Below are 19,023 nucleotides of genomic sequence, written 5' to 3'. Positions count from 1 at the left end.
CTGGGCTCCCATGTGGAGAATGGCTTATTGTAAAGGGACCAGTCCCAGGAAGGGAAGGCATAGTGAAAGGAAACTTGAGAAGGTGGCAAAAGAACAAGAGGTAAGATGAGGAGCATTTTGCTTTTAGGCAGTGAGTTGTTGTGATCTGGATTGTGCTGCTGAAAGGCCAGTGGAAGCAGGTTCAGTAGTGACATGCAAAAGGGAATTCGATAAATATTTGAAAAGGAGAAATGTTACTGCGCTATGGGCGAAGGGCAATTGGGGAGTCATACAGATTGGATAGCCCTTTCAAAGAGCCAGCACGGGCATGATGGGCTGAATGACCTCCTTCTGCACCGTAAGATTCTAAGAAGAGGATTGAGTATCCATGACCTTTCCAAGGACTCAGTTATTGCTGCTTAGCCACAGTGGCTAGTGGATCCACATGGGAATCCTCTAATCTATGCTGTGACTGTGGATGAGAATTGTTCGCTGGGTTTAAAACAGGCTCCTTAATTTACAACATTAGAGCACTGTCGACTGCATGCCCCTCAGTTCACCTTTAAACACCAGTTAGTGATCAGTCTGTACCTTAGGTGAACCTGTTTCCGGAATCCATTTCTAAGCACACTACAGGTGCTTCAGCAGAGCACTTCAGCCGGTTCCTCTGCTTTTTCTGTATAAGAAATTGAGGGGGGAGCTAATCACGGTGTTAGAAATGATCAAAAGATTGGGCGGAGTAGATCAGGAGGAATTCTATCCACAGCTGGGAGAATCCAGGACAATCTTACAATTAAAGGCAGGCCATTGAGTGATGATGTCAGGAAGCCGTTCTCACAAAAAAAAAGGCCGTGGAAGTCTCTCCCCTAAAAAGCGGTTGATGCTGGGAGTAAATTAAAGCTTTCAAACTGGGATCAATAGATTTTTGTTGGGTAAAGGGCCTTCCTATTATTCTGACAATCCCCATGCCCTGTTGTTTTCTATCCTTTATCCGGGAATCACTCCCTCCAGTGCTTTACGCTGGGGATGTGGATGTTAGCAATGTTGGGGTGGGGGAAGGGAACTGGAATCATGAAGCGATGTTTTGTTGCTCCTGAAGCTGTACATTGTCCATTGCTGCTCTCGTTGGATCAGATGTAACATCTCACTTTACAATTTTCTTGCAGGCAGCAAGGAACTGTTTGGTAGGAGACTCGCTCTTAGTTAAAGTATCAGATTTTGGAATGACAAGGTAATGACTTATCTGCTGACATATGGCCTGTGCCCCTTGATTAGTAATTTTTTCCCCTCTTTCATGGGACGTGGGCATTTATTGCCCATCCCTAATTGCCCCTGAACTGAAGAGGGCAATTAAGTGTCAGCCATATTGCTGTCACATGGCAGAAAGGGCATTAGTGAACCAGATGGGGTTTTACAACAATCGATGATAGTTTCATGGTCACCATCACTGATACTGAAACTAGCTTTCAATTCCTGACTTATTAACTGAGTTCAAATTCCACCAGATGCAGTGGGATTTGAACCCATGTCCAGAACATTAGTCTGGGCCTCTAAATTACTTGTCTAGTGACATTACCAATACACCACTGTCTCCTGTATTTATTTGTCAATCCATTCCCTCCATTTAAGTGTATTACAGTTAGAGGCATTGCCCTGCGGTTTAGTTCTGGTTTTAAGTATATTACGGTAAGGGCAATTAGAAATTTCCTGAATGTAAATTCATGGTGTCCATCTGCCCATTTCTGTCTGTCTGACAAAGACTGACATCTTGCTTCTCTCTCTCTTCCCTCTCTGTGGCGGAAGGTTTGTCCTTGATGACCAGTACACCAGCTCCTCAGGCTCAAAGTTCCCAGTCAAGTGGTCAGCTCCTGAAGTTTTCCGATACTCCAAGTTCAGCAGCAAGTCTGACGTCTGGTCATTTGGTGAGGAACCGTCTCATGCGCTTCAAGATAACTGGCAAAAAGAACCAGAGGTGACATGAGGAGAATTCTGCGCATCAGGTTCTTCTGATCTGGGATGCGCTGCCTGAAAGGGCGATGGAAGCAGATTCAATAGTAACTTTTAAAAGGAATTTGGATAACTACTTGAAGGAAAAAGTTTTGCAAGGCTCTAAAGGAAAGGCAAGGCGGATGGACTGAATGGATAGTTCCTCCAAAGAGCCAGCACAGGCACGATGGGCTGAATAACCTCCTTCTGTCTTGTATCATTCTTCGAGTGTTGCATAAATCATTTGGAGGCATCCACAGGATCAGGCCCATTTGTTCACTGCAGAAGACAGAGTGTAGGGGAGGGAACCAAGATCCATGTTTTCAAAACCACAGAGGGTGCAGCACAGATGGGAAGACCTCTCTCACCATATGGGAAATATGTAGAAGTTCAGAGGAGAGCAGCATGAGCCTGATTTATGGGAGCACTAAGTTATGAGGGAAGATTAAGTGCCCTTGCACTTTAATCCTTTGGGGAAGAAAAGAATAGGTTGGACCTAGACTTGTGCGATGGTGTAAGACAGGTGGTAATGAGTGGACAATCCATTTTACACCTCTGTCCATTTTAATTTGCATTAACTACATGCCCTATTCCTTTGAAAATTTAATGAAACCAAGGCAGAGAGAGATTTCAGACTATTTTACATTATAACCCAAAGTCAAGATTGACTCCAGTCAGGGGAGATCTATAAGGTTTTTAAAGTAATGGAAAATTTGGATCCAGGGAAGTTTCTCTGTTTGTCATGGGTTTTGAGGGTGAGGGGATTTAAACAGTTAAGAGTGGTCAAAGGAAATTTGGACATCATGGCATGAATTTTGTCACAACTGCTGATGTCCCACCACCGGGGTCAATAGCAGGAGACCACCTTACTTCTGCGGGCAGCGGGACCCAGAGAGGCATCTTGCTGGTGGTGGCCAATTAACGGGCCGTCACTGGGGACACCCTCCCTATTAAAGACGGCGGCCCATCTGTATGAGTTGCACCCAATCAGAAGGCTGCCAGCTTAGCTAGTGGTGGCCATTGCTGAGGTTGCAGCTGTGAGGAGAAGGCACCTCAATGTGGTGTGAGGGAGCTGTGGGAGACGGGGGTAGTCATTCACACCCACCAAAAGTGAGAATCCTGCTGAATGTCAACCCATAATTCAGAGCTGGATTTTCATCCCCCATTCACCAGGAATGTCCGGAATGGTGTTCAAACTCTGCACGCTGTGACTAAGAGGCAGCTAAAGGCTTGCTCCTATGTTATTCTGGCACTGTGCTACTATTAACTGTGGTGTGCGGCATCACATCAGCTTCATCCGTAGATATGAGAGTGAGGTTGTCCCTTGGCTCCTCCATAGGAGAAGGAAACCCCCTTTATAGGGGTCCCTGGGCCCCCTGTAGAGCTTGTGCCACAGGCTTCACCATTCGTGAAGCTGCCTAGTTACTATTTGCCCTCTCATGGTGATACTAAAGCCAGCAAAGTTGGTTTCTTTGCTTATTGTCCTGTACAGGCTAAATGGGTGGGGCAGAGTCCATGTTAGGGTAGAGCCATGTTAAGGCTGTGGGAGGAGGTGGGGTGTGTGAGGTAGTTGTGATAGTATGGATTGATTGGCCAAATACCATTTCTCACTGTGTTTCAATCTTGGAACGAAATAGAAAAAGACAACAAGTGTGCATATGAGTGTAAAGGAGCAAGATTCCTGTAAGTTCTCAAAGCAAGATTCCATCTGTTTGTATGCACATGAGGATTGTGATTGTCCAGAACTCCTCGTGTCTCTATTTCCAGTTGGGTTTGAATTTTAGAACATGTTTAAGACAGCACTGGAAGTATAGTCAGTGGACATAGCAAAATGTTAATACACATTAAGAAGAGGGTGCCCCTCTCCTCCCACACCCGCAAGGGAATTCATTATAAACAATGGGACCAGTTCACCCTTTCTGGACTATTTCTGGGTGCGTTCATGCAGGGGAATATATCAGACATCAGTACAGGAGAAAGGGAGAGTCTTGCATCAACATGTGGGAGTTCCTGTTTTCTGTATTGATTAATTGAGTCAGACCTTGTTTTCTTTTGAAATGTTTGAATGAGTGTTCAATAGCCATAGGGCCTTGCATCGAGTAATAAACAGAATTTGCATTTATATAGCACATTTAACCCCAACGGCTTCACAGGAGCGTAAATCACTATAATTTGATGCTAAGAGCTATTAGGACAGGTGACCAAAAGCTTGCTCATTGAGGTGGGTTTTAAAGAGCATCTTGAGGGAGGAGAGAGAGGTGGAGAGGTTTAGGAAGGGAATTCCAAAACTTTGGACCAGGCAGCTGAAGGCACGGGTGTCAACAGTGGAGCAATGGAAATCGGGCTTGACGTGCAAGGCCAGAACTGGAGGAGCGCAGATGGTTGTAGGGCTGGAGAAGGGCAGAGGGATAAGGCAATCAGGAACTAAGAGAGGCAAATGATAAACAGTATCAGCAATGAATAATAGAGCGATGAACAGTAAGTGTCGTGATGGACAATGGTAGGGGAGTCACTGCCCATGTTCTTGGTTTCCCTGCAGGGGTGCTGATGTGGGAGGTGTTCTCCGAGGGAAAGATGCCATATGAAAATCGTTTAAACTCTGAAGTAGTTGAAGAACTCACAGCTGGATTTCGTCTTCATAAACCAAAACTGGCTTCTCCACTAATTTACAAAATCATGAGCGGCTGCTGGCTAGAGGTTTGTGTTGCAATTGAGAAATTCACCTGGAAATAATCCTCCGATTCACCCTCCACTCATTGGTACCATCACTGTATAGAATGTGGCTTGTGTTATCCCCCAGGGTTCTGTCCCGGAACCTCAGCTTTTTAATCACATGACTTGGATGAAGGAATTAGACAGTTGCATATCCACGGTTACAGGTGAAACCAAGTTAGGAGCAGCAGTACATTACCGAAACGGAAGGAGGAAGTTGCTAAGGGACGTGGACTAATTAAGTGAATGAGCAATACTGTAGCAGATGGAATTCAATGTGAGGAAGGGCGACTTTATCCACATTGGACCCAAGAAAGAAAGATCAGGTTATTTTCTAAATGGTGAGAGATCAGGTTGAGCATGCAACCATGTACACAACTTAGTCAAAGCTAGTGCACAGATACAAAAAAAAAATCAAGGAAGCTAATGGAATGTTGACTCAATCTCACAGGGATGAGAATACAACCACAACTTGCATCTATATAGCACCTTTTCAGTGGAGCAAAACGTCCCAGGTTGCCTCACCGGAGCATTATTAAACAAAATTCAGGGATGGCTGGAGTTAGAGGAGCGCAGATATCTCGGAGGGTTGTGAGATTGGAGGAGACGACACAGAGGTGAGGCCATGGAGGAATTTGAAAACAAGGTTAAGATTTTTAAAATAAAGTCATTGCCGGACCTGGAGCCAATGTAGGTCAGCGAGCACAGAGAGGATAGGAGAGCAGGACTTGCAGCAAGTTAAGACACAGGCAACAGAGTTTTTGGATGACCTCTAGTTTACAGAGGGTAGAATGTGGGAGACGAGTCAGGAGTGTGTTGGAATAGTCGAGTGTAGAGGTAATGAAGGCATTAATGAGGGTTTCAGCAGCAGATGAGCTGAGACAGGGACAAAGTAGGGGGATGTTACGGAGGTGGAAATTAGGGATGGAGCTCTAGAGCTTGGGACCCAGGCAGCTGAGGCAAAGGATGCTGGAGAAGCCAGAATTGGTGGGGACAGGGAAGGAGGGGATATGGGGTGGTGTGGTTGTAGGGCTAGAGGAGATTAGAGATAGGGAGTGGTAAGGCCATAGAGAGCTTTGAACATGAAGATGAGAATTTTAAAACAAAGCATTGCTTAACCAGAAAACAATGTAGATCAGCGAGCACAGGGGTGATGAGTGAATGGGATTTGGTGCGAGTTAGGACACGGGCAGGAAAGTATTGGATAACCTCAAGTTTACAGAGGATAGAATGTGGGGAGACCAACCAGAAGTGAGTTGAAATAGTCAAGTCTAGAGGTAACAAAGGAATGGATGATGGTTTCAGCAGCCGATGAGCTGGGGCGGTGATTGAGTTGGGCAAGGAAGGTGATCTTAGTGATGACGTGGGTTTGTGGTCAAAAGTTCATCTTGAGGTCACTTTTAAAAGTCTTTCATGAGCTGTGAGCATTGCTGGCAAGACAGCCAGAGAAAGGCAGCATTTGTTTCCTATCCCTAATTGCCCTTGAGAAGGTGGTGGTGAGCCACCTTCTCGAACCCCTGCAGTCCATGTGGTGTAGTGATGTAGTGCTGTTAGGAAGGGAGTTCCAGGATTTTGATCCAGCAACAGTGAAGGAACAGTGATATAGTTCCAAGTAAGGATGGTGAGTGGCTTGGAGGGGAACTTGCAGGTGGTGGTGTTCCACTGCATCTGCTGCTCTTGTCATTCTAGGTGGTGGAGGCTGTGGATTTGGAAGGTGCTGATGAAGGAGCCTTGGTGAGTTGCTGCAGTGCATCTTGCCACTGTGCGTCGGTGGTGGAGGGAGTGAGTGTTAAAGATGGTGGATGGGGTGCCGGTCAAACGGGCTGCTTTGTCCTGGATGGTGTTGAGCTTCTTGAGTGTTGTTGGAGCTGCACTCATCCAGACAAATGGAGAGTATTCCACTGCGTTCCTGACTTGTGCCTTGTAGATGGTGGATAGGCTTTGGGGAGTCAGGAGGTGAGCTACTCCCTGCAGAATTCCCAGCCCCTGACCTGTTCTTGTAGCTACAATATTTATATGGTTAGTCCAGTTCAGTTTCTGGTCAATGGTAACCCCCAGGATGTTGATAGTGGGGGATTCGGCAATGGCAATGCCATTGAACATCAAAGGGAGATGGTTAGATTCTCTCTTCTTGGAGATGGTCATTGCCTGGCAGTTGTAAAGCACTAATGTTACTTACCACTTATCTGCCTAAGTCTGAATGTTGTCCAGATCTTGCTGCATATGGACAGGGACTGCTTCAGTATCTGAGGAGTTATGAATGGTGCTGCAATCATCAGTGAACATCCCAGCTTCGGACCTCATATCGGAGGCAATGTTGTTGATGAAGCAGTTGAAGATGGTTGGGCACTCTGGTTGCGAAGTGGCTGGTTTAGCCTCAGATAGCTGCCAGGAGGAATGGAGACCAAGTCCCATTCATCCATCATATACTGTGCTCACTGATCTACACTGGCTGCTGACTATACAACAACTTGATTTAAAAATTTTCATCCTCATTTTCAAATCCCTCCACAACCTCGCCACTACCTATCTCTGTAATCTCCAGCCCCAAAAGTCTCTGTCTTCCTCCAATTCTTGAGCATCCCCAATTTTAAGAGCTCCACCAGTGACAGCTGTGGGCTACCTGAGCCCTAACCTCTGGAATTCCCCCCTTAAACCTCTGCACCTACCTTTCTAACTTTAAGATATTTCCTTAAAACTCACCTCTTTGATCAAACTTTTCACCACCTGCCCTAATATCTTCATACATGGCTCAGTGTTTGGCAACATTCATGTGAAGCACACTGGGACTTTTGTCTTTATTCTTTCATGGGCATTGTTGGCAAGGCCAGCATTTGTTGCCCATTCCTAATTGCCCTTGAACTGAGCGGCTTGCTATCTATGCAGAGCATAGTTAAGAACCCATTGCTGTGGGTCTGGAGTTAAATGTCGGCTAGACCAGGTAAGGATGGCAGATTTCCTTCCCTAAAGGGCAGAGTGAACCAGATGGGTTTTTAACAACAATCAATGATAGTTTCTCGGTCACCATTACTGAGACTAGGTTTTGGTTCCAGATTTATTAATTGAATCTAAATTCCACCAACAGCCATGGTGGAATTTGACCCCATGTCCCCAGAGTATGAGCCTGGGCCTCTGGACTACTAGCTCACACTGCCCCTGTGTCCCTCATTAATCGTACTATATAAATAAAAGTTGTTGTTGTGTATTGAGTCAGTGGGTGCGTCGCTTTAAAGAGTTGCTGGCTGTGTTTAAGTGGCCTCAGAGACGCCCGATATTCAGGCATTGCTGCCCTTCCCCCACCACCTGACAGGCTGCAAACCTGTGGGTTTAACATGATTAGGCAGCAGGGGACATTGCGTGCAGCCTCAGTCAACAGGCATGAAGGCAGAATCTGCCCCCTGCACACACGATCTTGGGCACAGTTGGGTTTCTGAGCCAGTGGTTCTTGCTGCAAAGCGAGTGTCGGGTGAGCGACAGGATTTTTGTTCTCTGCTGCGATGCTTCCTGTGGTTAAATATTCTGCTGACACACCGTGGGTATTGCGCAGCAGAAGGAACAGCTGCTTTGTTGGGGCAATGGAAGGCTGCCACAGAACAAAATCCCCAGTGGGCAGTTAGAGGCTCCCAGGGAGGAGGGAAAACATTGCGAAAAGTTACTCACTGCATTGGGATCATTTGGAAATTCGACCTGGAGTGAAACTCTCTTTTATAATCTGTACCTGTAAGATTGAGTTAAACTACAATTCAAGTTTTAAGGCAAGATTCCAAAGACTCATCAATTCAGAGAGAAAATGGTCCTTCTGTGTAACATCTGTTTCGCTAACTCTGTTGAGGCTGAGCCTTCACCGACATCGGTGGAGCACAACCAGTTTGTGGAGGGAAGGGGAGGTATGTTGGGGATGGGTGCTATGACCAATACCATCAATGCTGCCCACCACTGGGGGCACTGTGATTCACAGAGTGCTACAGGTCACCATATTCTGTAGTGGTGGGCATTGTGGATGGTGTAGGTTACAATGCCCCCAGTGGTGGGAAGTGTGGATACCATGGGTCACAGCACCTCCAATGTGGGCATTATGGATGGTCACAGCGCTCTCCAGTGGTGGGCAGTGTGGATGGTGTGGGTCACAACGCTCTCCAGTGGCGGACAATGTGGATACCGTGGGTCACAGTGCCCCCAGTGGTGGGCAGTGTGGATGGTGTGGGTCACAATGCCCCCAGTGGTGGGCAATGTGGAAGGTGTGGGTCACAGCGCTCCCCAATGGCAGGCATTGTGGATGGTGTGGGTCACAGTGCCCCCAGTGGTGGGCAGTGTGGATGGTGTGGGTCACAGTGCCCCCAGTGGTGGGCAGTGTGGATGGTGTGGGTAACAGTGCTCCCCAGTGGTGGACAGTGTGAATGGTGTGGATCACAGTGCCCCCCCCCCCCTCCATGGTGGGCAATGTGGATGGTGTGGATCACAGCACTCCCCAGTGGTGGACAGTGTGGATGGTGTGGGTCACAGCGACCCCAGTGGTGGGAAATGTGGATACCATGGGTCACAGCACCTCCAATGTGGGCAGTATGGATGGTCACAACGCCCTCCAGTGGTGGGCAGAGTGGATGGTGTGGGTCACAGCGCTCTCCAATGGTGGGCAGTGTGGATGGTGTTGGTCACAGTGCCCCCAGTGGTGGGCAATGTGGATACCATGGGTCACAGCACCCCCAATGTGGACAGTATGGATGATCACAGCGCTCTCCAGTGGTGGGCTGAGTGGATTTTGGTGACTGTCCTAATCGAGGTCAGTTATTACTTCATTTTCCTCTGGGCAATGATTGTTCAACATTCTTTGTTTTACTAGAAAGTCAAAAAATAACAAAGTCCTTCCCTTTTTCTCGGCCCAGAGACCTGAGGAGAGGCCTTCGTTTTTTGAGCTTCGGAATGAATTAAGCGAGCTTTCCGAATCTGGAGAATTGTGAACACACATTGGGACGGTGCATCTTTCAAAAAGAACAATCCAGTGTGGAACATGAGAACGCTTTGAATACAGCACAATGTTTATTAAATATTTATTTATTACTGATGGAAATCATATTTGACGCTTGTTGGAATACACCCCTGCGGCAGCAGAACTTTCTGGAGATCTTAGTCAAGGTGTGCGCCTTGGCTGTTCAACCATAGAGGCTTCACCGCTGAGCCCAACCCTGTGGTCACTGGATATCGATGAAGTAGGAGTCCTGACTGTTACTTCCTCCCCACTTCTCTCCCCCATAAACCTGGGCTGCACTGAGGTCAGTTGTTGTATCCTGACCCCAGTATGGGATGAATTCAGAGCAAATGTATCATTTTATAATATTCGAAGACTGAGATATCGATACAGAATGTTTGGGAAAAAAGGTCTACTTCAAAAACTGACCCCATGTGTACCTGAATTATTACTCATCTCCTGTCATAATATTGCCATCCAAGTCTGTGGTTTTACAATCAGGCGACTATGTTGAGGGCCCAATTTGAAACAGGAAGCCTCTCTCCGCACACACAGGATGCTGCGACAAGTCAGCCTTGCTTGGTGCAGGACCTGTGACAACAGAATCACATCCCAGTAAATGCACAGCCAATGAGAAGCTGCAATCAGAAGGAGAGTTTTTGGTGCTTTTAAGATCAGGAACAGACGATCAGACATTACTGACCTGCCCCTTTATCAGGACCAACCCCACCTACCCACCTTCTCCCCATATCCCTCACCCCCACCTACCCACCTTCTCCCTGTATCCCTCACCCCCACCTACCCACCTTCTCCCCATATCCCTCAGCCCCACTTACTCCCCCTACCCTCCCCATATGCCTCACCCCCACCAACCCATCTTCTCCCCATATCCCTCACCTCCCCCTTCCCACCTTCTCTCTGTTGACCTCAGCCTTGAGAGCTCCAGATGACCCTCAACCTCAATAGCTGTTTTGGAGGGAGAGATCTCCAGATTCTCACTCCCCTTTGTGTGAAGAAGCACTTCCCGACATCACCCCAGAATGGCTTAGCTCTATTTTAAGAGTATGTACTGGTGGCCATTGGTCTGGCTTTATACCAGACTGTTTTTAGCTGGCCTTGTTCCCCTGTCCCTTTATGTCCGGGATTGTTATTTTAACATGCCCAGTCTCTAAGGACCACAATTAAAAGTGACTTCCTTCGTTCACTTTCTGCTTTATTTCCTACTCCCTGTCCATTCTCCCCTTCCATATCCACCCTGCACCAAAACACGCCACCATTAGCCAAGGACAAGAGGGTCAGGCAGGTTCATGGCCTGCTATTGTCGTTTGGTGTTTGAATTTCTCGACCCTCACTCCAGGGATCTGGGAATCTGGTCCCCCCCAGCAGAGTGGAGGTGGGTTTGGGTGTTCACTACATGGCGGGGCACTGCTTACAGAAACAGAGTCGCCTGCTTTCTTCCAGCGGCCTGGTGGGTGACGTTTATTGTTGGGCACATCACATCAGTCCACATGGAGAGGAGTGAGTGGCTGGGCCCTCATGATGAGTATGACAACATCTGTATTTGCAAAACAACAGATACATTTCTCAAATTATTGTCCAATGGGACAATTGGTGTTCTTGCCGTGCTGATGGGGAGTCCTGTGGACAAATGTTCCCACCTCAAAGCAGAGATTGATATTACGATGGTATAATATGCCTGCCCTGACAGTGAGACTGATGTTATGATGTGCCGCATACTTGAGCTTCATTAGTGGCCACCATATTATGCACCTTTTTTCTGAACTCCCCCACCAGAGGAAATGGTTTCTATCGAACCCGCTTATCAATTTAAACACCACAATTAGATCGCTCATCAATCTTCTAAACACAAGGCAATAGGATTCCAAATGAATTCAGGCAAATAGAAATATTCAAAACAGGGTGAAGGCATTCAGCCCCTCAAGCCTGTTCTGCCATTCAGTGAGTTCACAGTTGATCCGAATCCTAACTCCATCCAGTTGCCTTGGCTCCCCATCCTTAGATATCCCTACCCATCAGAAATCAATCATTCTCATTCCTGAAAGCTCCAATTGCTTGCCAGGCGCAAAAGCCTTTGAGGGGAGAGAGTTTGCAGATCTCTGCTACCCTTTGTGTGAAAAAAAAACAGCCACTTTTGTGGATGTGTAACAGGAGTTAAAGGTATAAAATGTTAGTTTTTTTATGACTCAGATGAAATAAAGATGCTGAATGAATTAATTTACAGACACCTAATATGGAAATGATCGTATATACAAATATGATGCTGTAAATGTTTTTTTTTATAAAAGTTAACTGAATGAGAAAACATATAGACTGAAACAAATTCACATTTCAGATGACAAGAACATTGAACAAAAATATCTGCCCTTTATATTGCTCCCTCTTTGAATAATTTGGAACTAGCATCAGATTCTAACGGGTAATAAGGCCCTTTCCCTGTCCGATTGTAGCTATTTATTTCATACTAATTTATTTTTTAATTTCTAAGAGTCTTGTACATTAGAAAATTCTTTTCAATCTGATGGGAGGGGGAGATCATCAAACAAGCTGCCTAAAAAACAACACAAGGGCACATTGGCGCTAATTAACAGGAGTTCCATTCTGGCACTGCTCTAAGGAAGTTAAAGAAAAAATAAAAAAGTAGGTTTATACAGTTTTTACAGAGAGAGTGGTAAGTTATTTAAGTTTACATACACAAACACACACACTTGCGCACACCATCCAAGATTTGACTGATGCTCAGAAGCTCTGGGATAAACTCAGGATCTGATTCTGGAGTGACCTGCAGCATCCAGATTCATAAGACAATCTGACTGAAACTCGAACTTAAGAGATCGGATTGAGACTCTGAACCCACATGGGCCATCGAGGCAGAACAGTAGGACACAAGGCGAGGTAAAAAGAAGGAACTTGCATTACTATAGCACCTTTCAGAACCTCAGAGTGCTGCAGGCAATGATGTTTAATCTCTGTTGCAATGTAGGAAAAGTGGCAGCTATTCACAAAATGAGCTCCCATAAATAGCAATGAGTTAAATAACCAGGTTTTTTTTAGGCATTAAGGAGGGGGAAATTCTGACTAGTACACTTCAGAGAATCCCCTGCTCTTATTCAAAAGAATGGTACAGTCCCACAGACATTGACACTCACTGGGTTACAAACATGTTAACATAAGTGTAGGCCATTTGGCCCTATGACCTGCTGCACTATTCAATAAGATCATGGTTGATGTGATTGTGGCCTTAACTCCACATTCCCCCTACCCTGATAATGTTTGACTTCCTTCTTAGTCAAGGACCTATGTACCTCTGCCTTAAAAATATTCAATGACTCTGCCTCCACTGTTCTCTGTGGAAGAGAGTTCCAAAGATTCATGACCCTCTAAGAGAAAAGAAGTCTCCTCATCTCCATTTTAAATGGGAGACACTTTATTTTTAAACTATCGACTTGTTTCAGTCTTTCCCACAAGGGAAAATACCCTTTCTGCATCTGCACTGTTAAGTGCCTTCAGGATTTTATACGGGTACGGGTTCAAAGGCGCTGACTCTCACGGAGGTACAGGTTCCACACACACTGACTCTCACTAGGGTAAGGGTTCTCAGACACAGTTTCTCACGGGGGTATGGATTCCGCACACACTGACTCTCACTGGGGTATGTCCCATACACACTGACTCTCACTGGGATACAAGTTTCACAGACATCGACTCTCACTGGGGTACGGGTTCCACACACACTGACTCTCACTAGGGTAAGGGTTCTCAGACACAGTTTCTCACGGGGGTATGGATTCCACACACACTGACTCTCACTGGGGTATGTCCCATACACACTGACTCTCACTGGGATACAGGTTCCACAGACATCGACTCTCACTGGGGTACGGGTTCCACATACACTGACACTCACTGGGTTATGGGTTAAACAGACACAGGATCTCACTGGGGTCCAGGTTCCACAGAGACTGACTCTCACTGGGGCATAGGTTCCACACACACACACATGCTCTCACTGGGGTACGGGTCCCACAGGCACTGACGTTCACTGGGGTATGGTTCCACACACAAAGGCTCTCACTGCGGTATGGGTTCCACAGGAACTGACTCTCACTGGGGTACGGGTTCCACAGACACTGACTCTTCATAGGTGAAGAGTTCCACAGACACTGACTTTCACTGGGGTACAGATTCCACAGGCACTGACTCTCATGGGCTACAGATTCCATACAAACAGATTCTCACTGGGGTACGGGTTCTACACACACTGACTCTCACTGGTGTACGGGTTCCACATACACTGACTCTCACTGGGATACAGGTTCCACACACACTGACTCTCACTGGGATACAATTTCACACACAATGACTCTCACTGAGGTATGGGTTCCACACACACTGACACTCATTGGGGTATAGGTTCCACACACACTGACTGTCACTGGGGTATGGGTTCCACACATACTGACTCTCACTGGGGTATGGGTTCCACACATACTGACTCTCACTGGGGTATGGGTTCCACAGGCACTGACTCTCACTGCAGTATGGGTTCCAGAGAACTGATTCTCACTGGGGGATGGATTCCCCACAAACACATGACTCTCACTGAGGTACGGGTTCCACACACACTGACTTTCACTGGGGTACGAGTTGCACACATACAGTGACTCACTGGAGTATGGGTTCCACAGACGTTGACTCTCACTGGGATACGGATTCGACACACACTGACTCTCACTTGAGTACGGGTTCCACAGACACTGACTCTCACTGGGATATGGGTTCCACAGACACTGACTCTCACTGGGGTACGGGTTCCACAGGAACTGACTCTCACTGGGGTACGGGTTCCACAGACACTGACTCGTCATAGGTGAAGAGTTCCACAGACACTGACTTTCACTGGGGTACAGATTCCACAGGCACTGACTCTCATGGGCTACAGATTCCATACAAACAGATTCTCACTGGGGTACAGGTTCCACACACACTGACTCTCACTGGTGTACGGGTTCCACACACACTGACTCTCACTGGGGTACAATTCCACACACAATGACTCTCACTGAGGTATGGGTTCCACACACACTGACTCTCACTGGGGTATAGGTTCCACACACACTGACACTCACTGGAGTACGGGTTCCAAGCACACTGACTCTCAGTGGGGTACAGTTCCACACACAATGACTCTGACTGGGGTACTGGTTCCACAGAAACTGACTCTCACTGGGGTATGGGTTCAACAGACACTGATCCTCAGTGGGGTACAGATTCCACAGGACAAAACATGGGACAACTCCCGTACTCTTTCTTCAAACTGAGGCAATAGAATTTATTCCATCCACCTGACATATCAAACAGAGCAACTGTTTAATGTCTAAATGACAACACCCCTGTAGGTGCAACACTCCCTCAGTCCTGCCTCTCCAACAGTGCAGCACACTCTCAGTACTGCCCCTCTCACAATGCAGCACCCCCTCAGTTCTACCCTTCTAAAAATGCAATGCACCCTCAGTATTCTCCTTCGACAATACAGTGTCCCTCAGTACTAACCTTCCTTCAGTGCAGTGCCTGCACTGTACTGGAAGTCCGACAGTGCAGCACTCCCTCAGTACTGCCCCCTGACAGTGCAGCACTTCCTCAGTACTTGCCTTCTGACAGTGCAGCACTCCCTCAGTACTGCTCCTCTGACAGTGCAGTACTTCTCAGTACTGCCCTCTGATAGTGCAGCACTTCCTCAGTACTTGCCCTCTGACAGTGCAGCACTCCCTCAGTATTGCTCCCTGACGGTGCAGCACTCCCTCAGTGCTGCTCCTCTGACAGTGCGGCACTCCCTCAGTACTGCCCCTCTGACAGCTGATATACAACAACAACAAATTGTATTCAGATAGTGCCTTTGACATAATAACACATCCCAAAGGGTTTTGTAGCAGGTGAGGGTGCAGTTGAGCAAATCAGTAGGTGCAGAAATGTTGTGGCAAACGGAGGGCCAAAGAGTTGCTATTTTGAAAATGCCCCAGTAAGTTAATAGGGGATAGTTTTCATTCCAGGGGCAGACACCCCAGAAGGAGGTTTGGTTGGTTGGGGGCTGGGGGTGGGGATGGTGGTGGGTGTTGTGTCTGTGCGAGGCACAGAAGGGGGATAATGAATGGGGAGTGATGGAATGAAGCGATCAGAGATGGCCCTATCCGTGATTGATGCCACGGGCATTGCGACCCGCTGTGAGATGGCGAGGTGAAGGGGGCGGCTGAGAATTGGGATTGGAGTGAGACTTGAACCCACAACCTTAAGCCTCAGAGACGAGACTGCTAACCACTGACGTTTAAGAAATACTTTTTTCTCAGATTTAAACTTGTAAATCTTGATATGTGAAAAATAACTTGGCTCATGTTATAATTTGGTTAATTTCCAAAACAAAAAAATTCTTATTTCTTTAAATACATTTGGCCCTATAAATGCGCTTAACCTCAAATCTCCTTTCTTGAGGTCGTTGATTTGACGAGGTGTGTGTTGCCTGTCAGTGAGTGTTCTTGCTAACACATCACTGAGCAGCTCATGTCACTTTAAGGATCTACACTGCAGCCATGTTTTTTGTGCTTTGTGTGTGTGCTGGAGCCGGCAGCTTGTGTCAAGCGCAGAGCATCACTCAGTGAGGGAAAGCTGCCGCTGCTGCTCCGAAATCGCTTGTAATCCTCACTGTCCCAGCGCTTGGCTCTGCTGCAATGCGCTCAGCGGGTAAGTGAATTCATCCAAACCATTTTAAGCAAATATTTAAGGGTGTGTAGCAATATATAAAATAGCTGACCACATTTTGAGAGTTGACGCAGGCAAATGAACGGCACACGTCGGATAAACTATACCTAAGAAGGGATTACCCACTGTCTGCATCGATTCATTAAATATAATTGCATTGCATTCGCAGGCTCTGAATTTAATTTCTATTTACTGTAATTTCACCCGTCTACTTGTGTTTAGCACCTCAGGGCGGGGACTCTGCACTGGCTTCTCAATGCTCAGTCGCTCTGTTTTATTTAATGTGAAGGAAATGTATTTTTATGCAGCAATGAGCCGGGGTTGAAGATGTACTTGTTTTTTTTTGCTTTGCGTTAATGCGATGCCTCTGCTGCGCTGAGAGCGGCTTCAGGTCCCAGCGCTGCCTCTCGCCTCATCGCCCTTTGAATGGAGCTCCATCATCCAACAGCACAGACTGAGCTCTCCCAGCCCCCTCACTCACTATCCCAGCCCCCTCACTCACTCACTCACTATCCCAGCCCCCTCACTCACTCCCCGCTCACTCACTCACTCCCCCCTTACTCACTCCCCCCTCACTCACTCACTCACTCACTCCCCCCTCACTCACTCACCCCTCACTCACTCACCCCTCACTCACTCACTCCCCCCTCACTCACACTCCCCCCTCACTCACACTCCCCCCTCACTCACTCACTCCCCCCTCACTCACTCACTCCCCCCTCACTCACTCACTCCCCCCTCACTCACTATCCCAGCCCCCTCACTCACTCACTCCCCCCTCACTCACTCACTATCCCAGCCCCCTCACTCACTCACTCCCCCAGCCCCCTCACTCACTCACTCCCCGTCCCCTCACTCACTCACTCCCCAACCCCCCTCACTCACTCACTCACTCACTCCCCCAGCCCCCTCACTCACTCACTATCCCAGCCCCCTCACTCACTCACTCCCCCAACCCCCCTCACTCACTCACTCACTATCTCAGCCCCACTCACACTATCCCAGCCCCCTCACTCACTCACTATCCCAGCCCCCTCACTCACTCACTCCCCCAACCCCCCTCACTCACTCACTCCCCCAACGCCCCTCACTCACTCCCCTCCAGCCCCCTCACTCACTCACTCCCCCAACCCCCCTCACTCACTCCCCTCCAGCCCCCCTCACTCACTCACTCCCCAGCCCCCCTCACTCACTCACTCCCCCAGCCTCACTCACTCACTCACTCCCCTAACCCCCTCACTCACTCACTCCCCCAGCCCCCCTCACTCACTCACTCAATCTCCCAGCCCCCCTTTCTCACCCCCTCGTTCTCCCAGCCCCCCCTCTCCCAGCCCCCCCTCTCCTCCTCGCTCTCCCAGCCCCCCCCGTCTCTCTCACCCAGCCCCCCCCCGTTTCTCTCACCCAGCCCCCCCCACCTCTCTCACCCAGCCCCCCCCGCCTCTCTCACCCAGCCCCCCCGCCTCTCTCACCCAGCCCCCCCCGCCTCTCTCACCCAGCCCCCCCCGCCTCTCTCACCCAGCCCCCCCCGCCTCTCTCACCCAGCCCCCCCCGCCTCTCTCACCCAGCCCCCCCCGCCTCTCTCACCCAGCCCCCCCCGCCTCTCTCACCCAGCCCCCCCCGCCTCTCTCACCCAGCCCCCCCCGCCTCTCTCACCCAGCCCCCCCCGCCTCTCTCACCCAGCCCCCCCGCCTCTCTCACCCAGCCCCCCCGCCTCTCTCACCCAGCCCCCCCCGCCTCTCTCACCCAGCCCCCCCCGCCTCTCTCACCCAGCCCCCCCCGCCTCTCTCACCCAGCCCCCCCCGCCTCTCTCACCCAGCCCCCCCGCCTCTCTCACCCAGCCCCCCCCGCCTCTCTCACCCAGCCCCCCCCGCCTCTCTCACCCAGCCCCCCCCGCCTCTCTCACCCAGCCCCCCCCGCCTCTCTCACCCAGCCCCCCCCGCCTCTCTCACCCAGCCCCCCCCGCCTCTCTCACCCAGCCCCCCCCGCCTCTCTCACCCAGCCCCCCCCGCCTCTCTCACCCAGCCCCCCCCGCCTCTCTCACCCAGCCCCCCCCGCCTCTCTCACCCAGCCCCCCCCGCCTCTCTCACCCAGCCCCCCCCGCCTCTCTCACCCAGCCCCCCCCGCCTCTCTCACCCAGCCCCCCCCGCCTCTCTCACCCAGCACCCCCCGCCTCTCTCACCCAGCACCCCCCGCCTCTCTCACCCCAGCACCCCCCCTCTCTCTCACCCAGCACCCCCGTCTCTCTCACCCAGCCCCCCCCGTCTCTCTCACCCAGCCCCCCCGTCTCTCTCACCCAGCCCCCCCGTCTCTCTCACCCAGCCCCCCCCGTCTCTCTCACCCAGCCCCCCCCCCGTCTCTCTCACCCAGCCCCCCCCGTCTCTCTCACCCAGCCCCCCCCGTCTCTCTCACCCAGCCCGCCCGTCTCTCTCACCCAGCCCCCCCCGTCTCTCTCACCCAGCCCCCCCCGTCTCTCTCACCCAGCCCCCCCGTCTCTCTCACCCAGCCCCCCCGTCTCTCTCACCCAGCCCCCCCCGTCTCTCTCACCCAGCCCCCCCGTCTCTCTCACCCAGCCCCCCCCGTCTCTCTCACCCAGCCCCCCCGTCTCTCTC

General features: G+C 49.6%; 2 protein-coding genes across 2 annotated transcripts in view; both read left to right on the top strand.

Moving 5' to 3' along the window:
• The window catches only part of LOC144686013 (tyrosine-protein kinase ITK/TSK-like), a 72,614-nt gene extending 62,107 nt beyond the window's left edge, over positions 1-10,507 (top strand). Inside the window, exons 14-17 of the mRNA XM_078551133.1 lie at positions 1,146-1,210; positions 1,783-1,901; positions 4,505-4,662; positions 9,561-10,507. Coding sequence (XP_078407259.1) covers positions 1,146-1,210; positions 1,783-1,901; positions 4,505-4,662; positions 9,561-9,635 — 417 coding nt within the window. The 3' untranslated portion in view covers positions 9,636-10,507. The remainder of the gene's footprint in view (positions 1-1,145; positions 1,211-1,782; positions 1,902-4,504; positions 4,663-9,560) is intronic.
• A 5,795-nt stretch (positions 10,508-16,302) lies between these two features.
• Positions 16,303-19,023, top strand: part of cyfip2 (cytoplasmic FMR1 interacting protein 2) — a 105,506-nt gene continuing 102,785 nt past the window's right edge. Inside the window, exon 1 of the mRNA XM_078551132.1 lies at positions 16,303-16,396. The gene's annotated coding sequence lies outside the window, so the exon portion shown is untranslated. The remainder of the gene's footprint in view (positions 16,397-19,023) is intronic.

Source organism: Cetorhinus maximus, chromosome 10 (genome assembly GCF_964194155.1).
Source record: "Cetorhinus maximus chromosome 10, sCetMax3.hap1.1, whole genome shotgun sequence".
Lineage (NCBI taxonomy): Eukaryota > Metazoa > Chordata > Chondrichthyes > Lamniformes > Cetorhinidae > Cetorhinus > Cetorhinus maximus.
The sequence above is the reverse complement of the archived record's forward strand: the minus strand, read 5'-3'. Positions and strand labels throughout refer to the sequence as shown.